The sequence below is a fragment of the Ischnura elegans genome, chromosome 1 (genome assembly GCF_921293095.1).
Source record: "Ischnura elegans chromosome 1, ioIscEleg1.1, whole genome shotgun sequence".
In the NCBI taxonomy this organism is placed as follows: domain Eukaryota; kingdom Metazoa; phylum Arthropoda; class Insecta; order Odonata; family Coenagrionidae; genus Ischnura; species Ischnura elegans.
Genome location: NC_060246.1, coordinates 101,898,977 through 101,925,087, shown reverse-complemented (window position 1 = coordinate 101,925,087; position 26,111 = coordinate 101,898,977). Strand labels below are relative to the sequence as shown.

Here is a 26,111-nt window from a genome sequence, read left to right as displayed (position 1 = left end):
GATACATTTTCGAGGTGATTTTATTCGCTATGCTATCCTCCGATAAGCATCTTTCCTACCCTCGCCCATTCTAAAAAAATATAATTAGTCACCCAGTTTTTGCTTTAGGAAATAATAAAACCTTCTGCTCAACTTCATGTATATAGCACCGATTTTTGCGCAATAAACGTAATTAGGATTCTTTTCCAATCACTTCGTCACAGTTGTAGTCGCAGAATGGGGGAGGGACTTCACAAGGAAGCTACTTATTAATAATACCAAGCTCTTGAGTCCCATTTTGGGATTTATTTCTTTTGCCCGAGTCAAATTCTCTGCTCGCTATATGGTGTCCCACAAGGATAATTTTGCGCCTCACATGTCTTGCGACCGCACAAGGAGATTGCTGCGATTAAGGGACTGTCTGGAAGAGAGAGAGATGAGGAAGGAGCGCACACCGCGTGTGACATTGGCCTCTCAGGAGTTTATTCCACGCGCGTCGAAAATAATGGGAAAGAATTACGGCAACAACGAATGCCCCTGCTGAGGTTATCCCCTAGGGTGCACTAAAACCTCCCGTAGGCCGTTATAAACTCAAATAACAACGCGTCGTAAAGCAATGGTTTGGGCCGGCGATAAGCCTCTTCGAGGTTGGCAGAATAGTCGTGCCTACAATTCCCCTGGCAGTCAACCGCCCGACGCAGTGGCAGCTAAGCAATTTATTTTTTTTAGAAGGTACGTAACAACAATTTTCTAAATGGCTTTGCACCGATTTACACCAAATTGATTACTTCTAAGTAGTGATTTATCTTTAACGTTTGGAAATTATCTAGTAAAAGACGGCGAGACGTACTCGAGTTTGCCACCAGCTCATACCCAGCATTTTTGCTATGTTCCGGATTGCGTGTCGTACATCTTCACTTGATAATATCCTGATGACTATATGCGACACGGGCATTGAAATACTGATATAAAGTCAAGAGTTTAATCACCCTAATATGAGATAGATGATAGATTTTTTCTCCACCTAATGACCCGAAAATCATGCCTAAAGAGTTTTAATTTTTTCCCAATCACATTCTCACCTCCCTTGTTGCGAAATATCGGTGTATTACAGTTCTTGCCTCGCGGAACAAATTAAAACCCTCGCTCAGCAATCCTGTTTCTGTGCATGAACCTCACTGATTATTGCCTATGGTATAATAACAAGTCTCCATCCCCATCGCAGGCTTTCCCGGCGAATCGAATCGTGGAAGGTTATTCAGGAATTCCATTCGGGCATCATACCTTGATGACGATGGACAACTCGTTCATCGAAACGTCGGCCGAGACAGAGTTAGAGAGCCTGACCCGGTGAAATTCCCTAATAACCTTCCACGACTCCATCCCCATCGCCTAGATTTACAAATGCAATAACCTCAGACTATTTTAAAGCAGCTATTACCTTAAATATTAACTGCTAAGCATTAAAAACTCGTGTCGTAAATTATGCTCTTGTAAGCGTAGGCTACACGAAGTTACCTAATTTTGTGATGGCATCGAGGGGTATTGCCCACCCAGGGAAATAATAGTTCACCTCATGCATTGGACATGATCATGTTTTAACCGCCTCTGCCAACACATCAATCTCTTGAAAATAAATTGGACCATTTTACGACATGAGATATTTACAATGCCTCGTCAACGAAAAAACACCATCCTTTATTTAACGTTCAACGTTCCGGTCACAAACAGTTGTCTGGTTCCACTCCAGCATTGAAAAGTCAAACGAGAACCGGCCTACGTATTATTAAATCCGCAACCGAAACCTTATAAGGTGCACCATTAAACAGCAGGAAGAGGTCTCTAGAAAATCGCCATTAGACACGTTCCAGAAAGTCGAAAAAATATAATAATAATGCGGATAAAAAGTAGAGGAGGAGTAACTCGCGGAGAGAAGGGCAACGCATGGAATGGCGGATTAGCGTGAAGGGAACGAGAGGGCGTGATTGAGGATCGTGAAGGAGGTGCGTGGGCCACTTTTGTCGTGGGGCGATCGCGGACATAAGGCAACGAGTGGGTGGAACAAAAGACGATCGTCTTGCATCGCCCCGGGGGGTTCGGTCTCCGAGTAAATATATGCTAGGCCGCTCGACCGGTGGGGGAGCAGTAACCACGAGCTGAAGGCCACACTGAAAGCACAACTTCAGTATAACTGTGGGAAATGGATAAAGTAAGCTCATCAAATACTTAAAAATAGGTTACGTTGAATTTCTTATAAATCGCCTACTTCTAAAAACCATCTTATTCTAAAAATTTACCGAAAAAGCTTTCGGAGAAGACGGGATAAGTTAGTTGGCCACATTACAAGTCAAGGTAGCCTGATGAAAACAATTTAACGGCCTGTTAACACGATACATTAACACGTACGAGTTGGTCTGTTAGCATGAATGATTTTTGTGGAACGGAACGGAACATGTACGAATGCATGAACCAAATTAGAACAGGTTCTATTTTCTGTGCAGGCATTTGCACAAGTTGGGTGGTTACACGGTGCATTTTGGCGTTCATTCTCGCGTTCATACATTTAGAAATTAACCCGTACGCGTTAATGTACGGTGTAAACAGGCCTTTCGGACAGATGGACGGGAAGATGGGCAAGGGACGGCCATAATGAGAAACATGGGACAGGTTAAAAAGGATGTTAGAGAGAAGGAATATTCACTACTTTATTATTCACTTATCTTATTCAGAAATATGTCACACGTTATAATGAAAAAGTTAGCCAATAGAAGATCAAAATGTAGAGCTACGTCAAAGCAAGAATCAGATTGTTGGCGTATGATGAAGATGGATAAAATAAGCATTTATATCGATAGATTCTGCCTTCACATAGTAAAAAATATCCACAATTGAAATCCTTGGGTATTTTTCTGCAAAATTATTCAACTTGAAACGCGCTTCAACTCGCAAAATTATCTTCAGGTCCAAGATCTGACCTCAGGATGGCTCTATGAGTTGAAGCGTGTTGAGTTCTGAATCAATTTGTGGAAAAGTTCACCATTATTAAAATACGTTATAGTTAAGCAATAATAACCATGGTGAGATCTCTTACTATGACATTTCAATCTTGGTAATATTCGCTGACGCAAAATTACTCTCGTTTATAATTACTCGGTTCGGTAGGCAATACGGTTGGACAAAGAGTAAAATAGGGTGTTGCAACCATTCCAATACTGCGCTGCGGTCCAATCACCCCTCTGCGGAGACTCATTACCAATCTTACGATATCACTTTAGAAACGCTGCTTGAAAATATTGAACAACGAATCTTTTAAGAAATTCAACCCATGAAGCCTACGTACGTGAATAAAATGAAAAATTACATAAATAATCATCAATATTTTTGTGAATGGAGTGATCAAAACGTAGGTAATACGTTAGAAAAAATAGTACAAAATACGAACAGTGAATTCTCGTAACTGCGAGAGGACCTTTAGAAAACGTTGCATGAAGTAATAAAAAAAAATCCCGTCGTTATGTAGTAAGGTTAGTAATCCAGCTGCATGGTTATATCGTCCTCCATGCCTATTGAGAGAAAGATTTTCGAAGATCGCTTAGTTTTAAAGAGGGTGGAGGTGAACTAATGTTGGAAGTCGTCGAAGGTAAGAGCCCTCGTGGTGGGCGTGAGGAATCGCTTGATTTTACGGCTCCTCTCGCCGCTACTAAATGCCCCCTCCTCCTCCCCTCGCTCCCGCAAGGGTCGTCCCCCGCGGGGAGGGCGTCGCAAGGACCTCAATCTTCCCCTACGCGGCTGCAAAACGGAGAAGTCGAATGCAGGAAAAATTGCGCAGGCATTTAAGACAGAGTTGGCCAGTTGTTTTGCTCCTTTTCCATTTTGATGCTTATCCTCGTTATTCCATTTGCGATTTCACCCCCTTACTCCTCAGTCTGTTTCACAATGTGAGATTTCATGCCTCCCTCCCTGCTGGGAGCCCCTAAGTGATTTCAGAACGTGTCCCGTTATCAGCCGTTTGAAGTGATACTGCTGGGGTTTTCACATGTATTTCAAAACAAGGTGGAGAAGCGTTTGCCTTAACCGAGGAAATTCTTCTCTGAAGTTCTTTGACACGATCAAGCAGTTACAAGAGCTAGATCTTGGATATGGTTTCGTATGATTTTGAACTGAAAGCATATCAAATTTACCCGTAAAATTGACAATTCAGTTTGCGGGATGAATTTTTACCAAGTGCACCGCACCTTTTCTGCTCCACTGAATCATTCTCAAGAGAAACATGTTCAAGAGTGCATTTACAACTTCTTCCTCGTTTTAAGCGATATATTTCTCCTATGGTTTCCTTGGTTTCGTAGCTGATAGCCAATGCGTAAAGAACGTGCCATTTTAAAAATTGTCTTCATGAGAAAATCTTTAAATACCATTAATTTCCGATTTCCACGGCTGAAGAAGTAATTTCTCACCCATTATTATAAAATCCGATGTCCTTGGAACTAAACAAAACATTTACGCACCTAAATTTCGACGTTTGAAAATAATTCTGGCACGTACAAAATTTGTAAATGCATAAAACTTTCATAGTCAAGACTCTTCCATCTTATATAATGATACATTAGGATAGCCATGAGGGATTTTGGATGGTACAGCCCACTATGCTGCCCTAAACCAAGCATTTAAATGGGTTGAAGGTACAAAGAAATTTATAATTACGACCAAGGGTATTAAAAGATCCTAAAAATTCCATTACAACCATTTATCTCATTGATTACCAAAATATCATTTAAAAAAGAGTTTGCAATTTTTCTAATGAATGTATAACATATATTATTTATTTTCAAATTACCTCTATTGAATGCTTTCAAATCGACTATTTTTAATTAATATGAGTTCCCCTATTCCCATTAGTTATCACGTAGAACGCATGTTGCCATATGGATGAACTCAGATTTTTTCAAGGATTGAATTAGGTAATTTCATCAAAATTGGGAATTCTTTTTCCAATTGGAAGTCTACAATGAAATTTATATGCGCCATAAAAATAAAATGCAAATAATTCAAAGACATCTTTTTGATACTGTGTTTTTTTTAAATTGTATAAATCATAAAATGACTACATTGCAAATCATTCACGGATAATTGCCCTAATTTTCTTTCTTGTGCTGCTTAAGTTGTTAAAATATGATGAGTTCGACGGTTAAAACTTGAGTGCGGTGAATATTCCATTTTTAACCTCAATCATCGTATGTGCAAATGTGGAAATTTACTGAAAAAATTGACTCGGAAAAATGAAATTTACCGACTAGTTCGATCTTGAACATTTTCACGAAAAATTCACCTGATATTTGGCGAATTTAAAAGTAAAAAAAAACCGGTCGCTCACCTTTTCCCATGGGAACTAAAGGAAATTCCTCTGGAAATGGCTTTTAAAAAAATAACACGCTCCACAAAATATCACCAACCACTTCCTGAAAGCCATCATTTCCGAGGAGTAGCACGGTTAACGGGCAATTTTTGCGAGTGAAGAGGATCAAATAAATACCGGCAAAACACTTAAGAGAGGCTCAAGCAGCCAGAAGGTCAAGGATCGATGCGTCAGATGGAAAAAAGAACCTTGCACGCGAGTGATCTCCTTCCAGGGAACTAAAATGAGCCAAGCCATGGAAGTTGGAAACATTTCTGGGATATGTTTTGCCTCCTTGTCTTGAAATATGGCCACAGAAAGACGCCTCATAGTTGTAAACAAAAACTTATGTCGGGCATCTTTAATTTCTACCTATTAGCTAACAGTACTGTTTAAATATTATGTTTTTTGATTAGAGATCTCCTTACAATTCTGTATAGTATTCCACCCTCAAAGATAAGCTAAGACAACATTTTCATTAGGTATCCTCAGTAACGAAATGTTACAAAGGCTTGATAAATTTCATGAATGTTGTTGACCCGAATCAGAATTGCAAAATATTTAAGTTTTTATGCCAAGACTGCGAAGGGCAAACATTAGACTTGGCAATGTTTAAAGAAAATATCAACAAAGCACATTATATACGTAAAAACAAATGTCCATGCATCATCCCCTACGGTCATCATGGTGGAACATGTTAGAAGCTAAATGTAGAAAAAATCTAGTATTAGTAATATATAGTAATTGTATCGCGAATAGAATAAGTGAAAAGTGCGAGTAGCAGGCGAGTGGTCACCCTAGTGATTTCAAGCCCCTGCTTGGTGACAGCAGGAACACATATCCGTTACCGCGCATAACCTCACTCCCCTAACCTTCTAACTAAAACTCAAATCTCTCCTATCCTCTCCACACGATTAAATAACGGCTATATAAACAGGCAAATGCACCGAATTAGTCTCCGAGGTTGGGTAGTATCAATAGCCGAAGATGGAAGTCATTCAAATATCTACTCGCACGAGAAAGCTGCAAAAACTTACCTTGAGGCGACAGTTTTGTAACAAGATACCATTAATAGAAACCACGAAAATTAATCAAAGTGAGGAAACATGCCTGAAATTTAACGTTTAAGAATTGGATGTGGGAGTTTTTAGTGCTCACGTGACACCATCGCCAAGACAGCGTGATGACTTACCTCAAATAGTTTAGAGGATCTGCGTAGCAGCTTGTGGGCTTGATAAGTTTTCGCTGGCACCAGGTTCCCTTGGTCCTCTTGAACCTTGGGCTTCTATCTCAATTATTCCTCGTCGTTTTCACCTTTACTCCATCCGTAACTTCAAGCAGAATTTTTCTGAACCACTTCACAACAAAATACGCGTCCACTATTCACTTCGACATGTGCTTCACCGGCACTCTCCCGCATCAAACTAAAAAATAATCTGTTCTCTCTTAGGGAACGGGAACCAGACGGGAACCAAATCCATCGGAATTTCCAAAAGTTTGCATCTATTTTCCCAGCGTTGCACGTTTTTCGAGAGTCAAATAGGATAAATCGGCTAGGGGAATTTACCCTTCGGTGTCTTTACCGTGTTCAAGAAATTTCGTCGATGGCTCAATATTATTGTCACGCTGCAACCCCTTACCCACGCCAAATGGAGGAAGGCGAATTTTGAAAAGCGATTTTATAGCTAGTATGACTCATGACGATTATTTTTGGATTGACGTATGCTTTTCATTTAGGCATCCATAAAAAACTAAAATGGGGAGTCTGTAACATTTTTTGGCATTTTCTTAGTTTTTATCGAAAAACCTCGCTCTGCCAGATTGTATATAACTGAAGTAAAGTCCTTTTGTGGCGATGAAGGATGAAAATAAAATTTTGTGGCTGCTTCTAAGTAGCTGGGCAGTTTCATCCTTCACCTTGTTATAAACTTTATATCATGGAAAAAATTGATAAAACTTCATGTATCAAGTGTCATTCTCTAAAATGTTGTCAATTAGCTGTAATGTTAAATTATAGTGTAATTTTTAAAAGAAAATGCTAACGGCTTGCGAGTAATTGGGATAGCGAAGACTCTCAGTGGTATTGTGTCTCACTTAGGCACAGGAATTCCAATGAAATATAGGTACTCAACACTTGCATTATATGTAATCACGTTTTCTTTTCAGAGATGATGGAAATAGTGTTCGGGAATCAAAGTAGAGTTTTCCTTTGACATTTTGTCATGTATTCGTAATGTCATCTTTTTTAGAGATGATGTAGATGGTTTTAGGGGATCAGAGTAGAGTTTTCCTCTGATATTTTCTCGTGCATTCGTAGAAAATTCTATGACGTACCAATCAGGAGAGTGAAAAAATATTTCTTTAAGAATTCAACCAAAAATATGAGGAAATATGTAAATGATCTAAGTGCCGAAAGATAGCTTAGCTCCGCCAATGAGTTAGGCCGTGAAGTGAGTATGTGATGAGAGAATGCAAGATAAAAATGCAGAGAAATGGTGGGTTATAGGGGAAGGAAAAGTTCAGGAAGAAGGTGGACATAGGATTTTGGCCTTGTCATTTGAAAGCTTCATGAATACGGTGGTATAAGCCGTTGAGAGAATCGTTCCTCAGAAATTCTACAGAGGAGATATGATTCGCGTATACTTGCGCTCTTTAGTCGCCAGAAAATTCAAAAGGGACAAGAGCGTATAGATATTTTATTTAGCCATCGTAATCTGTGCAAAATTTGGAAATCCCAACCCAGATCTACACGAATTATTTTCCACTACGTGAAATTTTCGTACAAGACATCTTCTTCCCACAGCAAGGCCGTAAAATGCTAAACAAAGCAAAAAAATGCCCTCTAAATGGACCCGCGAACGTAAATTACACAAGGAAAGGGACTCGTTGGATGAGAGAGCAAACGAGATGCCATTTGGCGGTCCTTCGGGACGAGATAAGAGGTTGCAGGCGGATGACTCTCCCGGGCCACGATGTCAGCGATTTCTGATCTTCGGTCTCTTTCCCGAATGCGGTCACCCACCCTCCATTGCATGATCCACCTTGCAAGAACCCCTTCCCCACCAATCCTCCCACGACAACCCTCCCTTCTCCCTGAATTCGATCCCGACACTTCCTTCGCATCTGCTCGTTTCGCCCGATCTCTGATCAGATACACAGCCAGCAACTCCTCCTGGCAGTGCACCACCCTTCGAAACCAGAACCACTCATCCCCCATCACTTCGCACTCATGGGAGCCTCTACGTTCACGTGAGGGAAGACGCGTGTGGCTCATCACGGTCACGGTAGAAATCACCTTAAAATTTTTGAAACGTTGATATTTGGACTTACCGTCCAAGGATAGGCTCCCTAATAAGAACATTAGTTTTCCATGTCATTTTGCATTGGTTTCATTCATCCTCGATTGCATTTTTTTCATTACGGCTTAATGATTTCTCGTTAAAAAATACTAAACACACGTTGATTTCAAATGCATAGTTAGCAACGCAATATAGATAAGTATTTCGAAATATAGGTCTAAGAATGACATGGTCTGAGACGTTAATCAACATTAGAAAATAGTGGTCAAGGAAAGGAAAAAAGATGTCGATAGTTTGTAACAAGTCAAATCGCATTAGGACGGGATGATGTCTTGAAATAATTTTTGGATGATGCTTAGAACAACATTTCATTAGCCCCGTTCCACAAATTTTATTGATAGGGATGATCCGTAACAAAACAACCAATTTCAATAGCACACGAAGCCTATATTTCCCGAATAGCGCTCATGAAATCGAATTGAAATGGTAGAAGGGCAGCAAACTGGCATTCGGAGTTTGTAGTCTTAGCGTATTTTACTTTTTGTATGGTTAATGTGGTAAATTTTATTTACATGGAAAATGTCAATTACAAAATTGCATTAATAAAAGTTTACTTCCACAAAATCAAATATACTTTCAATATTGAAGTCATAAACTCCTAACGGAGGGGTAAGCAGATGATATTTCCTAAATCCTACCGCAAAAGTCAAAAAGGAAAGTAACGCTACTCAATTGGCTTACACCCAAATACTGTCGAAGAACGTCATTTTTACAAAGACACAAATAAAAAATTGAAGTATTCATATTCAGCATTGATGTATTTCTGTTAAGTGCGATCCTTCACTGATTCTATCCACTAAAATGCTGCAATTTTATTGCCAACTAGAGTATCGGATTGTCGCCATCTGGAAATCGTCCTATATTTTCTACAATTATCCGGTCATGCGTGGTTCACGGCATATTTAATGCAGTTGTTAGGCAGGGCGCGCTTGGCTGACAACAACAAATGACTTCCAATCGAATCACTGCTCATGATGTTTCCTCAAGCGATCAGTATAGGTCAGCGAGATTACCATACACACGGCCCGCGGCAGAACGAGGTGAATTACCCACTAAAAAAGCGGCATTCCTCCTACCATTGTTAGGACGAAAGGTGATGTCATGGAGACATATAGGTGTGTATGTTTACCGAGAACGATAAAAAAAATAATAACCTGTTGACCATTTGGAGTCAAGCGAGCTGACGTCTACTCTACGAGACGGAGTTGAGTATTAAAGAACGCAAGATGAATTTATGAACGGCGCGCAGATAGGAGATAAGTCGCAGATTCTCGGCGCGTAACTGAGCCTCGAGGGCTTTGTTTCTAGCTTCCAATCCGAATAGCGAAATGACGGGACATATGGCCGCTCCCATTTCCTCCTGCCCATAAGAGGAAGAAATCAGTTATTTTTTTCTCGAAAGCATGACGGAATTTTCAAAGACTTCATGAATATGCTTTAAACGGTACGCACAGAATTATTCTCCCGCCCATGGGGTGGGCGAAGTCGTCGGAGAGTTAATAGCTGGCGGCAGCAGCTGTAAGGGCTCCGAGCTGCCATTTTTTTTCCTCCGAGGCACATGAGTTGCGTGGGAGGTGGCGTACCTATAGGTGAGGGTAAACGACCGGTTATTCTCTCCATGAAGCTTCCATAGTGATCGTAAAGAAAATGCGGAGTGAATCACGGTGTTGCCGGACAGTGCAGGATGCTGAGTTTAATACCGAACGTGCATCATGGGATTAAATACGTTTCATTCTCCACTCCCTTTTTTGGGTCCTACCCAAAATACCACTGTACAATATCTCACGCACTTTCAAAATTGCTGCTTTATATGACTGTGCGATGTGGCTGCTCAGCGTTTTTTTAATGCCTCTTTATGTGATTCCATGTTGAGGTTCTAAGATGACGGGCGAATTAAGCTGAGGATCAACGATCCTGCTTGATCATACCTTCTCACGCGAATGGATTGGGTCTTATTTTCTTTGCTCATAATGCGGTGAGCCAATAAATACACGTGCTTAGCAGCTCATCAGGAATCTTGAGATAAAAGAAGCTTATACATTCTAGGGCTCAAATAAAGCATCCACTTAGTCACAAAATACGGCTGTTTTTGGTCCATGTTGTCCTTTTAATCATATTAGCCGCATGGTTGGAATTATAATCCTACACTAGTTTTAACGTCTAAAATTTGGGAAAAAAAATTTTTTTCTTTGAATTTAGAGGCATTTCAGTAATTTGGGAGCTGGTCAGCAGCTCGGTTTTGGAAGTGATTAATCACTTTAGACACAGACTGTTCCGTTCCTCAATTTTTTTAGTTGAGCATACGTTCAACCAACTATTTACGGAATAACAGGCACATTTTTGGAAATATGTAGATATACAAAATAAATGATCTTCTCTGACTAAAATCAAATATATATAAAGCGGAAATATAAGTTTATCGCCGAATACTTAGCTTTTTAGCACTATGGGAACTCATTAACAGAATACTACAATGCAATTCCACCGACCTATTTACGTCTCTCAATTTTCTTCGAATCACCCTCCATGAGATTCATAATTCTTAAGCTTCCCTTCTTTTGAAAATTTTTAGCATATTTTTTTCAACATATCTCTCAGAATTACATATCTCCTTGATATCAGTAGTGTATATAACTATTAAAATAATATAGAGTTCCACTACTATGTCCGTGTCTCCCATGATGGCACGGGAAAAATATTGGACCATAGAGTAAAATGCATTGGATCTGCCCACTCTATGCACGGGTTTACTTTAGCATCGGCTTTGAACAGCTACTTCTGCAAACATTCTGGTCGGTGTTCAGCCGATGTGAACGTTAGATGAAAAGAGCCATGAGTATTGGAAATTCTAGAGCTGTTGATCTCATATTTGAGCACATTCATGTCAAACATTAGCACAAGACCTACCAAAGGGAACAAGAGCATGTATGCAAATTTCCCAGTCCTAGTAAAAACTGAGGGAATACGAGCGTTGGAGGAACTACGAAGCGATTGCGATCGAGGATTATGTAAATAACGCTTTCGCAGGGATACCCTGGCGCTCGATTTTCAGAATATATATTTTCCTCAATTATACGGGAATATCCCGCGTTTAGGAAGCGAAATGTGACACTGGTGCACAATCGCAGGTGCAATTAAGAAAATAGTATGAGAAGAATTATGCGTGTTTTCATTCGTACGCTGCCATTCACTTCATCTGTTTCCCGGGAGAGGACGGAGCTATCGCCTACATCATCAATCATATTCTAACGATTATCGAAAATATTCTATTTATTTGGTCTATATTCAGATCAGATCTCGAGGGTAAGCTGGAGAGGACAATCCTTGCGCATTAAACCAAACAATTTCGCTTCCTCTGCAAATCATTCAGGTGTGGTTTGATATGAGTGTATTTAAATCAATGAATTTCATTGGGAATTAGCGTTAGACATCATCCAACTGACTAAATACTGTACCTGAAGCTATCACCCCATTTAATTGTCGATATTCACAATAGCAGAGATAACATCTTCTACAACGCTGGAGTTGAAAATCTATATTACGGGATGCTTAGCCGCTGTTTCACTAAATTAATATCGGAATACATTATCTATGGGAATTACCTTACGTGAATAATGTTGCTAATTTACAGGGAAAATCGTTTCGTGAAATATGATCAGAGAATTCACATCATTCTCTCTGCCTTAAAAAAATTACCTAACGAGCAAAATTGATTTTTTAAATCATAACCGTCAATTTTTATTCAAGGGCTGCGATAAAATATGAAATTTGGACATAAATTGGTAAAATTGCCCATTTTTGCAACATTTATATATACGGCGTTTAGTTCATTTTAATTTTCAGACGTTTACCAATAATATTAGCCTATAAAAGAACTTGTTCAAATATAAAAAGGAGTAAAATATTGCTAATCAGTCGCAATCGTATCTATTTCCTGTGGAGGGAATTCTAAATTAGGCAAAAATCGAAGAATCTTAAGTATTTCATTATTCATGAAAACATATCAAAGATTGCTTGACATTGATCAATAAAATAATGTAAACACATAAAGTGTAGCAGGATAACTTAAAAATATGTCGTTACATTACACTATTTGCCAAGAATTTTTCTTAGAAATTTGCCCATTGCGACCATAGGCAAGAAGACATGCTTGCAGAGGAGCATATCAAGTATAGATCAAGTGTAGTTTCGAGGTATGAGACATGTCTGAATAGAATAAGACTACTTTAAATTAAACATCAGTTAAGGCTTAAATGTATTGCTACGTCATTCCTTTTCATTTACCTGCGAAATGAAATTATTTACTAATTTTAGACAGAAATTTCATTTCCCTAGAAAAAAGTTGCTTTAAATTATTTCACTCCTAACGCATTATTTTTTATCAGTTTCGATAGCGACTCGAAAGAGGAATTTCAGGAGAGGAAGGTCAAATATACAGATCCAAAGGTCGAAGGATTAGCGGGAGTGAAATTTTCGAGCTACGCCGACAAGAAGGGAGAGGAATGTGACCCAAAAATCCCTCCGCCCAGCACGTCACCCATAAGGAGGGTTGCAGTTAAAAAAGAGATGAGAATCCGCTTCAAAATCCGGGAAGAGGACATTGGAGGAGGTCGCGGATAATTCACGCTCCCTGGGAAATGGCTGGCGGGGTTGAGGCGAGAAGACGCGCTCTGCGCACCTGTGTCCTCAAACGAACGGCGGAAAAGGAAAAAGGATAAACCAGTGGTCTCGCCATATTTCTTGGGGACTTTTTCTCCAATTTTTCCCTTCGATACTCGGCCTCGTTTTCCACCTGTTCGTACATTAGAACTTCAGCAACCGCCACAAGCTCTAGAAGGCTTTTTTTCTATTCTTATCACCTTTTGCCCACGTCTATTTTTGGGTTTCCTAAATCCCAATGGTATTTCTTGATAGTTCACCACCGGTAAGGTGGTCCCGTATCTACATTCTCTTTCTATCCTCAGTCCCGAGGCCGCAGTGAATGGAGGACAAGGGGCGATGTACAAAAGGTTTAAACAACCCTCCTTGCCAGAACTCAAATGTTTGGGAAACAAGGGCTAAAGAAGGTAAACATTTCTCGGGAGACCTACCGAGTTAATTCTTTCATTATTTCCAACGTTTCAAGCTCCGTCTCGGCGCTCATCATCAGGGCTGAATGTTGCTAACAACAACAACAACAGCCAACAACAACAACATTCACCCCTGATGAAGAGCGCCGAGACGGAGCTTGAAACGTTGGCCGTTATGAAAGAATTAATCCGGTGGGAATCCCGAGAACAGTTTACCCACATAATTCGAAGGGAAAGCATCAAATCATATTTCAAGGCCTTAAGTACATCTCCTCTGAATGAATGACGCTAGAGATGCGTCCTGTCTGGATGTGAACCCACCTCCAAACTACCTTCTGCCCACGGCTCCTGAGACCTTTCCACGAACTTCTCGATCTGACAGTCAAATTGGATGTCGGAAACGTTTCTCGACAATTATGTTACTAAAAATCCAACACTGAAGCACGAATTTCCTACGCTGTCGAAATTGTATTGAGCGGGATTAATTCTTCTACAAAAACAGCATCCTGAATGTTAATTATGGCTTGGATATATTTTATTGTCATTGGAAGCGGCCAATAATATTATACACTGGCTATATTACTTACTTAATTGCTTATTAATGCAAAATATATCGGTGTCATTTATCTAAAAATATGTTTTAGAAAATGCTGGAATTGTTTTTATGGTGAAAACGACAAAAATACCGGACTTTACACATAGCACTTCGTAAAGCACTCGCAGTTTTTTTTTTAAATAACTTACAGTTGTTCATTAAAGGTCATCATAATTTCAAGTTCTCTACAATCATTGGGATAAACTCTTGAGAGTAGATCATTTAAGATATTATGAAACATTTAATTGATATCAAAGGTTATAAAATATTTTTCCGGATAAACCGTGTTCATCAAGGAAAATCCATTGAGAAATAAATCAAATCGGTAAAAATCAGAGAGTTGCGTAAGACCGCAGGGTAAACAGACTCAGAAGCCTCAGGATCACGAATATTATTACAGAAGATTTTTGCACTCGGCCACTGGACCTGGTGATATCACCCACAGCGCATTTCAGTGGATTCACAAAGGTCACCACTTGCGCCACTGAAGATAGAGCGATCCAAATTTCTCAGGGATATAAACTATAATTAGGGCCGTCAACCGAAATTTATATCCATGTTATATGATTCAAAAGGGGGGTTCTTAAATGGCCGTAAAAATTTTGACACCACTCGTCAGAGGAATAAACAAAGAACACTTCACCAGAATGCCCACGTATGGCTGTTTACGGGAAATACTTCAAGCCAGGGATACCACTGACGCAAGCACACGCACCCGAATGGACACCTTCGCAAGGCTGTCAGTTTTACAGCCATTTGAATCATCTACCTATCTATAGAGGTCGTAGAGCTAATTTCCCCCGTTATCTATTATATCCATGTTAATAAGACGTGTTAACTTTAAAAAAAATCTAATGCTATTCCTCGCGATAGCAAACACTGTACCGCAAATATTTATCATAATTTTATCGCTTAACACTCACCACCGTGCTTCGGACATTTTTGAAATTCGGTAAAAAAAATGCGTCCTAAGAAGCAACATAAATAAATCTTCTACGGAACTGACTGGGGCCTCCTACATGTAGTCTTCTTGTTCAGGACTTCTATCTCCCGAACCGAACACAAAAATTTAATAAAAAACCTGAGCATGCTCGACGAAAATGATTACCTATCCCTCTCTTTTCGCCTTGGCGGGCTACTTTTTTTTACCGCAAAACCTCCTTAAGGGTCCACACAGACGCACGGACGTAATTTCAATCCGCTCGGGAAACCTTCCTAGGGCGAAACAACGTCAAACAACGATCGACGATCATTGAAAAAAGAACCTCTACCCCTCCATCCCTCCCTCTCTCCATGAATAAAACATAAATATGCCCGCTTCCCACCAAAAAAAAAAAATGCCCGCCTATTTGGCATTTTTAGACGGACTCAAGAATGAAACGGAGAAAGAGAGAGAGAATGGAGTGGACATGTGTTCCCATGACCATGGGAGAGAAGTTTAAGGTCGTTTCAAAGTACTCGTATCCCACAGCAGTTGAGGAATTGCACCATTTCCCTTTCCCCCTCCCTCCTTTTCTGCATCTACATCCGGCCAACCAATCCACCCCCATCCTTCCAAATCGCCACGTAAGAAGAGCCCTGAGGTCGAGATTCTTGTATTCATTTCTCCCTCCTCATCCGTCCAATTCGCCCGAAGCTCCACATCCAATACTTTCCCATCCTCGTTACGCCCCCACCTCCTTCCCCAACCTATCTCCCACGACCTCCTCAGCTTCTCTACAACGAGAGGGGAGCTTTGCCTTCATTCATGAGCCCACATTATGCTGATTAGTGAGGATGAGAGTCTGCGAGTGACTCGAAATGACCATTTCGCCTCGAAAAGGTTTCGTTAAGTTTGAGTGAATGAAATGCGTAGAAGGTATGGTATGGCTTTTGGAGGAGGCGACCGGCAGCTGCTATCATTTGCGCCATGAGGGATGGGTATGGAAGGAAGGCTGGAGAGAAACCCGGCGTCGGCATTAGCCTGCTCTTAACGAAAGGCGCCACGGAGACCAAGGCTTAACGTCCCATCGGTCGGACGGAGTGTTGCGCTTGAAATGTCCTCCACACAACATTCAAGGAGGGGTCGGGCAGTCTCTGAAAATTCTCTGCCACCGCCGGGATTTGAACCCGAGCCCACGGGGTGGGAAGGCAACACTCCCAAATCCCCAAATTTGAATAAATGCATCGTAAACAACGCGATAAATTAGTATCATTATGCATCAGTATTTAAGGTTCAACAAATTTATTTTTGAAATTTATGGAAAACTAAGAACCGCCATGAAAAATGCGAACCATTCAAATAATGCCTCAAGTATACAATAAAAAATAGGATAGATCCTCCGAACAACTTTTTCTGTGTACTATCCACGTTTCTCATCTTTCTCCTCAAAACCTTGTCCATTGCAGCCATGAATCTTCATTTGGGTCCTAGTCACATGCACGAAGCCGGTCCCATCATAGGGTTTCTTTCATAGTATAATTGCATTGAATCTTTACCTTTTCGTCGCTCAAATTCCATTTTTGGGAGGTCCTAAATGAGTAAGGAAAAACTCGGTTTCTGCTCATACGTTATTCATCACCATACCATGCATCCCTACGAGGCCAATAGAAATAAGGAAAAAAATTATTCCACGAGGCAATGACGATTTAATATTTTTTACGTACTTAGATCAGTTTTTCACAGGATAATGGTGTTCTTTAATGAGCTAAAACTAACTATCACAAGAAACAGGAACCTCAGTGTATTTGAATAATGCTTTTAATATTAAGGAGAAAAGCTGTGCTCTCTGTGGTGATACTCAAAAGGCTAAAACATTCAACTCACATGTTAGTACCTCCAATATAAGTTTTGTTCTCAGCGCCATTTCGTCCAATGTAAGTTGTGTGCCTTGCAACTTATTGATTACATGTGACAACTGGATTAAATCCACAATCTACAAGGATTCAACCTCTGACCCGCGGAATTAAAATTTTATCTCTTACTCCATACCACTCAAATTATATGTCACGATGATAGTATAAATTCCTAAGTTATTTATCTAAAATTCAATTTACGGAAGATTCTTGAAGATCCTCAGAGCTACTGAAATTAAATCTCAGCCATTTTCAGAGATTACCTGCTTACGGCATAGAGGTTACCTCAAGTACAACATTCTATTCGTCAGATATGACGTTCTTTCGTGACTCCAAAGGTGCTTTTCTCAAATAAAAGGAGGACATCTTCACTGAGTTCATATCCGTACTTCCTATTAATCCTTCCCTTTCCTATCAATCCTGTCCTTCAAGTGAAGTCCTATGATGCGAATTCCCACAGATCAAAGATGGGTTAAGCTGCTACTTGTTGTGCCTAAATATGCAGGCAGCCATTGCATGATTTTTTTTCAAATATTTTTGCAGACATTGGAATGAATAAATTAAAATAATCACATAAAGATTCTCTTTTTTAATTAACTAATTAAGAGGATGTGATTAATCACTTGGAGTTATTTAGTTATTAAATGGTATTTTTATTATAATTATATGGTAACGTTAAAGATTCGGAAAAGGCTTCCATATTTTTCTTAGTTTTTCCTTATTGGAAATGCTGCGTAATTTTGAAGCTATTGGCTGTGGGATTTTTAATTATAACATCTTTAAATTGGATAGTATTAAATGACTCACTAAAATAATCGGTTGCTGCGATTAAATCCTCAATGTGCCATCATAAAATATCCTCCCTGCAATGTAATGCGCTGCAATAATAAATATATCAAGTACATCGTTCTTGCGAAATTACATTTCTGCATTGATTAAATTGTGTACTACAATATGATCCATGACTCCTTCTCTTACCACGACATCTCCAATCAGTTATAAACAAGATTAAAGGATAATTAATGGAAAAGAGGAGTAATGCCCTTCCAGTAATACCCTGATCCAAAACGGATTAAATCAGTATCTTTCGCGTTCGGTCGGATGAAAGAATAATTTTGAAGGTGGGCTAAAAGCACGACGAAAGAGCGCTAAATTCTCCTGTCGGGAAGAAGGAGTTTAGTGGAAGAATGATCATGTAGGGTGGTCTCGGAGGGCACCGGTTCATCGGCAGAGTGGTGTGGGAAGTTGTATGGGGGCAACAAGGAAGAACAGAGAGGAGAAACCGACGTGATTTATCTTAGTTGTTAGCCTGGACAAGAGCGGCGGAATTTAACCAGTGGCGGTCTGGAACCGCACGGAACGCGCTTCCGTGTCAATCCGAATATTTCACGGCACGCCAGAGGTTAGGGCTACGACATTTTGAAATTGGGCTGGAGGTTACATGAAATCGAGAATCGCTTCTCGGTTCTGATAAAAATTCTGCACTGACAGGGCCAGATTTACCCAAAGTTACGCTATAGGCACCTCTCTATTGGGCGCCCCTCCTCACTTGAGCCCTCCCTCCCCGATTTTTATAATAAGGTATGGCCAATCGCATGAGGTAAGGTTTGGAAAAAAGGAATAAACAGATATATGGCTGACAGCAAAAGTTTATGCTTGAATTTTTACGCAGGGAAAACATAGACAATTCAACAAAAGAAAAACAGCTTGGAGTAAAACTAAATGAAACATTTTAACTTTTATGCAACTAAAACACTTTTGAATACCCTTAAAAAAATACCCTTTCCAAAAACTTTACCTTAATGTCTAGCCATAATTCACAAAACAAAAAAGAAGAGTAACTTAAAAAAAAACATTACGTACTGCTGTAATTGAATGAACTGCCGCCCTTGAAGGCGCCCCTAGGCACTTGCCTATTTTGCCTTACGGTAAATCCGGCCCTGTGCACAGAGGGTTGAAATTTAAAAAGAAAGGCTGGCCGAAACGTCAAAAATATTTTTCAACTTCCCAGCTCAAAAAAAAAGTATTAGAAGTTCCGGTCAGCTTAGGTATTTCGTTTTTAGCTCACATTGTGACGCGGCAGTGCACCGGTTCAATTGATTTAATCTGTATCTTTTACTAAACTTTTGTTCTTTTTCCTTTTCTTGGCTCGTCTTTTCTTAAAACCCTCTGCTATCATAATGAAATTTTAGGGCACATCGAGTAGGCCTTACAAACAATTCTCTGAATCCCAAATTAGAAAACTTCATCTCGGTATTTTCCCATGCGTCAAACTTTTATAACTGAGATTCACGCATACGATGAGATTACCTTCCGGAAACGCCGGTTAAAAAATGGGGGTGCGTGGCTTACACGAATCCTCCAAATTTTAATGCAAGCCTCGTTCCATTTTCCCCCAAATTCTTATCCTTTATTACTCCAGAGTTTAGCAATGAAACTAGGAAACCTTCGCAGGGATTACATTTCTAACATTATTTACCCTCATTAATCACAGAAACGTAAATTTATCTCTTCAGCAACGAATCACGCGTTCCTTCTATACATTATATGCCCTCAAAATGCATTAATGCATTAATGAAATTTTGACCGTGCAACGCGTAACACTAAATACTTACCTATTACTATCAGTCGAGTTTTCTGATTCAGCCCGAAAAGACAAGGAGGGCAAAGGATTTTTTTAAGACCCCGAGGAGGTGGAAAGTAGCGGGGACGATAGAACAGCAAATGTAATCCAATTTCAATGCCGGGTAACCACGTGCTCGTCTAAGCCAATTAATTGGAGCCCTTTGCGGCCAAGCGACCATAAGATAAGCCCGGATACGGTTTTGCTTTTAAAAGGTTGCGAGAGAGTGAGAAATTTCCTTGTCTTCCCGCTTGACTACACTAGGACTACGAGACTTTTGAAAATTGGCCGAGCGGCTCAACACAGTTGGGTATTTTCAAGCCACCTTTAGATTCGTTCATAGCCTGAAAACAACATGATGATATGGACTCAGTACTGGTTATTTCTCCTGGGTTCCCTAAAATACTTCGTTTCAATCTCAAGAAGATATATTCTGAATGTGATTTATTCCTTTTGCATTATTAACTCAAGAAATGAAATGTAGTGGATGGTCCATAGGTGACCCTGTAATCCGATCTTAGTAATACACTGTTCTTAACCCGCCGATAACGGAGTTTTTTGCCTCTCTAATAATCTCTTTTGACCTAATGAAGCCATTTTACTTCATATTTTCTACTGTATGGCAGTCATTATCACTCCATCATATAAATTATGGACATAAATTGCTACCAAATAATCTGTTATGATAATGGCCGCCGACCAAATGCGTCAAGAATGAGCTAATAAAACACTTATAGTAAAAATAGTTTTTTTTTACTTTTAATAAAAATATAATATAATCGCCAAAGTTTTACCTAAAATCATACTTTCAGTTCAGTTTTACTTTGCCTTGAAGGTATCATAAACTAACTGGTGAGTGTTAATCAGAATCAAATAAAATAATGTTCCTGAATATTTTTAGCTTGAAAATAGTTTTGAGCCCTGCTATGTTCTTCTTATGCCAAAAACCCATAAAAGCATTACCGTTTTGCAAACTATGAAATTAATGAAAACCGCTACAATTGCTTGCTTTGGCGGGTGTAAAATTTTAAAACTATTTTCTTAACCGTTTTAAATTCCCTATTTTTATGAATAAGTAATAATTTAGAAGTAAAACCATTTTCCATGCTTACTGTAAAAAATTTTCATGAATCTATGCGACTCGATTTATATGCATCGAATGTAATGCTGATGGGAGAAATCAGTTCCTATGAACTTTCCAAAGACATTTTTTGAAAGTTGAAATAAATCACTTCACACAAAAAAATTCAACTGAAAATGGCTGTAAGAGATAACTTCTCTTTTTTTGCGTCTTCAGAGGATATACTCATTGTAAAATTACCGATTAAATTATATACTTGCATTAGCAACGGTTAGATACGAAGTCTGTAAATATGAGAGTATCTTAGAATCAAAATTTACGTGAATTAAGTTCTAATAAAAAATGCAGCTCATAATACTTAACGTAAGTTTTCTTCACTCATTTCCTCATCAATGGCCCCTATTCATTCCGACTCTTGGTCACAGCCATCGATACACATTGGAAAAGAGCCAATGTTTAAAGACATATGCCAGGATCAAGGACTAACGTTCCATATCCATTAACGTCTTTTTTCACGCGAAAAAAAATGAAATTTCACGCTAGCCAATGAAATAGAGATGTGAGAGCATATGTCTTTCATCAGCTCGTGGGCATCTTTACTCCAACCGGAACCATTCCACAGTGCAGTCGACCTCGAGTGATCCCTACAAGATGTTTTACCCGCAGCGCGTCATTTTCATACTCACAATTTTAACACTGGCTCATCACAGCTTCCAGGCTGCAGAGAAAGGTTGTTCTGATTCAATAAGTCGTAGGAGATATCTGCATTTTTACATCACAGTCAAAAAGAACGATACAGGCCATTGGTTGACGGATTACTCTGTGGAAAAATCCTCTCCCGACTTTCCGAGGCAACTACGCGTTGATGTGAAGCGAAGCTCAAGGCATGAGCTCGGGAATGAAGTTTTTCAAATAAAAGGAAGGCTATCAGGTAATGCTGGTTCGTAATAATAATAATTATAGGATATTGACTTTTTTATATTCTCACAAGTTTTTCACATAGCTATCCAGTTCATTATGATAAGATGATATAAAAATTAATATTTTACACGAATTGTTTTTCACTCTCCAGTTTAACCTCAGAACTTTTCTTCTTTCTCTTCTTCTCTTTTTAGAATCACCACTCATTCCCAATGATTATCATCTTTATCCTGGAATCGGTTATTATAAACTACATACCAATAAAGTACCTAAATTTGATGATGCTGTGGAAATGTGCAGAGGAGAAGGGGGGCACCTAGCAATTGCAAATTCAAAGGAGGAGGCTTCAGTTTTTAAGAGCCTCTTGAATGCACACAAAATCCACGCAGTTTACTCGGGATTCCATGACCGTATTCAAGAGGGGCAATTCATGACAATATTTGGTGAGTACGTTTTTGTTTACGTAAGAATTGGGCTTGGCGACAACTTTTTATAAGCAAATTACAAATTCCTTGGCTGACTCACACAAAATCTCGTCTTAATAACCTTCCCATATCCATCGTTCAAACTGTATAGTAATTAGTATCTATGCTCAATGCTCAAACAATCTTACAATAAATATATCATAATGTCTCCTGATTACCACAGCCCTAAGTACCAAATTTATTTCCTGGAATAGAATACGCTTTACGTCTGTGCCATCATGATAGTGAAAATTCTTTGTTATTGTTCATGGTCTTCGCTTTCTATAAATCAAAAATCCTCTAGTTCCTTCAGGTTATCGCGTTGTGCTGGAGAAAAGAAATGCATATTTTTTTCCTCCCAAGAGTCAAGGCTAGTTTGTCAAATTTTTTGTTTGTTTTTTTCAAAATAGATTGAATGCTGAAAACTCAAAATGAACTTATTTACCGTTTTTCATCTGTAAATTTTCTTTTCTTGAGTTTTTTTTAAGGTGAAACATCGACGATTTGAACTATTTTAAAATGCAATGGTCTTTTTGTCTTTGATTATATGATATTGGTTAATGATTGCCTTTTGATAAAGTTCTGCTAAAAATTATGTCTTTCACATTCTTCAGAGCTCTTCGCCCGAAAACGCTGATCATCAGTCACGTCTATTGTAAAATGCCTTAAATCATTCATTTACTGTAGAAATCAAAACATCGCTATTACTATTTATGAAATCAAACCCTAATTAGTAAGAAACTAAGCATACTTGGGCTTTGATGATTTATTGACCACATACTCATGTCTTATGATGGAACCGATTAGTTTATTTTTCTTCCCATGATTTCCCAGCTACGTTATTTTCTTTCTTGAGGGAACACTCTTTCTTGAGGGAGAACTCAGCTAATTTTTACTCCATCAATCTTCTTAAGGTTTATTTCACAGTATCAATTTATTCGTCTAACGTTTATCTAATAGTGCAATCTATAATTTTAGAGTAATTGTCAATGTAATAATATGATAGATGATATCTTTGATGAAACCACAGACATCTGACTCTCTGTGAGAATCTAATAAAGCTAAAATTGAAAGAGTCTAATAATTACGATAAGAAGGAAATATTTTTCAGAGATTTTGGAGATTTATACGTACTCTGAGTAGTTTTTCAGCTTTCTTCCTAAATATAGATAGAGAGAGAGAAGGAATTAGTTATACTCTCAAGATTCGCGTTTTTCATTTGGCTGCAATCTATGCCCGGCACCAAGTACAAATGTGACATTTTATAAATAAAAACTTGTTTTTGTATCCACCATATTTTGCTTGTGAATTCTGGAAACATATAAGTAGAAATACGACTGAATAATCTGCAGCGTAAACATGTCGACCCTGCTTTCGACTTGTTATGCAATTATCAGGGTGCTGATGATTACAATGTCATAAAGCGATGAAGATATGCTAGGTTTTAACATATAAATTTGAGTAATGCTAAATCAATCCCCCGAGGGCTCTTTCTTATTATATCAAACGCAAAAGAAAAAATAGAGGCAGGCAGGGTTTTTTTGCCAAACTCTAAAGAATTTCACTAAAAGAAATACTTATCATGAAAGAAATGCTTAAAAAAGCCGATACGTTTAAAAATTACTCTTCTTCGTATGCCGTGATCTTATTCTTTATCTCACTGTTGCTGGATGCTACTCATATGTCGATAGTAATGTATTGATTTAGTTTTTCATCTTTCCCCAGGTACACCGTTGAATGCAACTGGATTTTACACGTTCTATCCCGGGCAGCCGGACGACCACGGCGGAAACGAAGATTGCGGCTGTTTCCGTGAGGAGGGGCTCCTCTGCGATCTTCCGTGTATCCGAGCCACGGAATTCATTTGCGAATACGATCTCACTTGGGCTGATGACAAACAATAACAGCGCTCATTGAGAGTTGTTCAAGCATGAGTATTGTCTTAAGTCTTATTAGAGCTGAATTGGACAACTATACTGTGTGAACGCTACCTATACGTATAGTATAAGCCTTAACCTCATCAGCAATTTTAAATGCATGTGACATTAGAGCCAAGAAAATATTAATACTTACTGCAAACTATTCCTACAAATACAAGAGCGAAGAATTATATTAATATCTACTACAAGTTATATCTATCTCCTAATTTATTTTCCATAGCGTTGACCACTAAATCTTAACCTGCATAATAATATTATTTAATAAATCGATTCTAATCTTTGAGATCAACAGGTTGGTTCCCGCCAAGGTTTCTCGTGTCAGCTCGGGGCATTGTATAAAATGAGAAGTAATTGTGGTATTCATTATAGACTACGAGTAAAAAAATCGCTTCATAAGTAGAAACCAGGAACTTCTGATTGGCAAAAATTATTCCGAGAAAATATTTATTACAAATTGAAAATGAGTAGCATTCTTTCTCTAATCGTCCAGAATCTGTGTTAAAATAATAAATGTGTAATAAAAAATAAATAATAGCAAGAGCAGTAAAATTTGTGAATCTACTTTAAAAGTAAAGACCACCGATGACGTTACGCCAACGCTGGCCTAAAAAAAACGATATTCTTCAATTTTCTACGGAAATAATGTTTTATTCATCAAAGTGGAATGTTTTAAATTTTTCTATTATTTTAGTCCTAAAAAATTAAGAGATGCACGGATATTTTCAGTTGGGAAATTTTATTGACACCACCATCGGCTAATTTTTTTAAGCAAAATATTAAAAAATGATTTAATTAGCGCACTTTCTTTCTTGAGGATATATTTCATTTTTAGCATTCCAAACACTAACGCAGTAATGAATAATAATGATTATTGATTAGTGATGATCTTTTCTACGTTTACGCATCTACTTTCGCCTAGAAAAAAAAAACTAAATTAAATGTAATCTTGGAGTAAAAAATTCCTTTTGGGGACTTTATTAATTTCAATTTATTTCTTTAGGAATGCTTCCTTTACCATTAGGTTTGTGTAGAGTAAGATTTTTTCAAATATAAAACCTTCCATGTGGCTTATTGGCAGTGTGCACTGTAACAAGAAACCTAAATTTCTTGGAATGCATGTCGCTAGAATCTGTGTTCGAGCGATAATACCTCATCCCCCCCTTTCTCGACATAAACCCGTGCCATTCCTCACGGTTGGTCGGAGCGCCGCCGCAACCACCGAATCAACCCGAACCTCTCGCCGTGGGGGAGATGGGTGGGTGACAGAGGGGGTGGTGAAAGACGGCGGGCGTGGGTGGAATGCGATTTGGTTTTGAAGGGGAAGGAGAGGGGGTTGTGGACGTATATGTCCAAGGGTGGGGAGAGGCATTGAAAAGCAGTTGGAGAATGGTGCGAGGGGATGGCATGAGATCATCGCCTCCGACTAGCACAACAATGGGAGGAGCTGTTCTTGGGCGCTGTGGCCCCGGGCTTCGCACGGCCTTGGCTCGGAGTGAAGGATGTTCTCCCTGAGGAGGAACGTAAGCAGTGCAAGGGCGAAGGGATTCGGCAGTCTCACACCCACTTCCCCGCTGGCTTCGGAACCGACTAGTTTGATCATCGCCGTTGTAACATGACCATTTCGATCGGCTCGCACTTTCCATACCCGTGCATTGATCTACTAATTGGGTGCATCAATACCGCCCCAAATTTTCACATGATATTAAGTAAACTATTGTCTAAAGTCTCATGTACTTACAATTTGGAAAAATTTCCCCTTTCTTTTCTTATATGCAAGTTGTAAAAAAGAATTATATACTGGTTTCCCGCATCAATTGTAAGAATAAACAAACTTTCTTTTACTCTGACAGAGA

General features: G+C 39.0%; 1 protein-coding gene and 1 long non-coding RNA gene across 2 annotated transcripts in view; one reads left to right on the top strand and one right to left on the bottom strand.

Annotated features, from left to right (window-relative positions):
* LOC124167341 overlaps nt 1-26,111 on the bottom strand; it is a 210,860-nt gene that overhangs the window by 144,525 nt on the left and 40,224 nt on the right. The gene's annotated exons all lie outside the window — the stretch shown is intronic.
* Nucleotides 21,534-24,450, top strand: LOC124167336 (hemolymph lipopolysaccharide-binding protein-like). The gene is made up of 3 exons (XM_046545328.1): nt 21,534-21,864; nt 22,049-22,297; nt 24,044-24,450. Exons 1-3 carry the CDS (start codon nt 21,585-21,587, stop codon nt 24,220-24,222), a joined length of 708 nt encoding a protein of 235 aa, XP_046401284.1. The 5' UTR covers nt 21,534-21,584; the 3' UTR covers nt 24,223-24,450.

What these genes read in the sequence shown, in the direction of transcription:
- LOC124167336 (XM_046545328.1), top strand. Translation starts at nt 21,585, where the DNA reads ATGTTTTACCCGCAGCGCGTCATTTTCATACTCACAATTTTAACACTG. An exon ending in AATAAAAGGAAGGCTATCAG is followed by an intron (nt 21,865 to 22,048) that starts GTAATGCTGGTT and finishes TTCTCTTTTTAG; the next exon opens with AATCACCACTCATTCCCAAT. An exon ending in GCAATTCATGACAATATTTG is followed by an intron (nt 22,298 to 24,043) that starts GTGAGTACGTTT and finishes ATCTTTCCCCAG; the next exon opens with GTACACCGTTGAATGCAACT.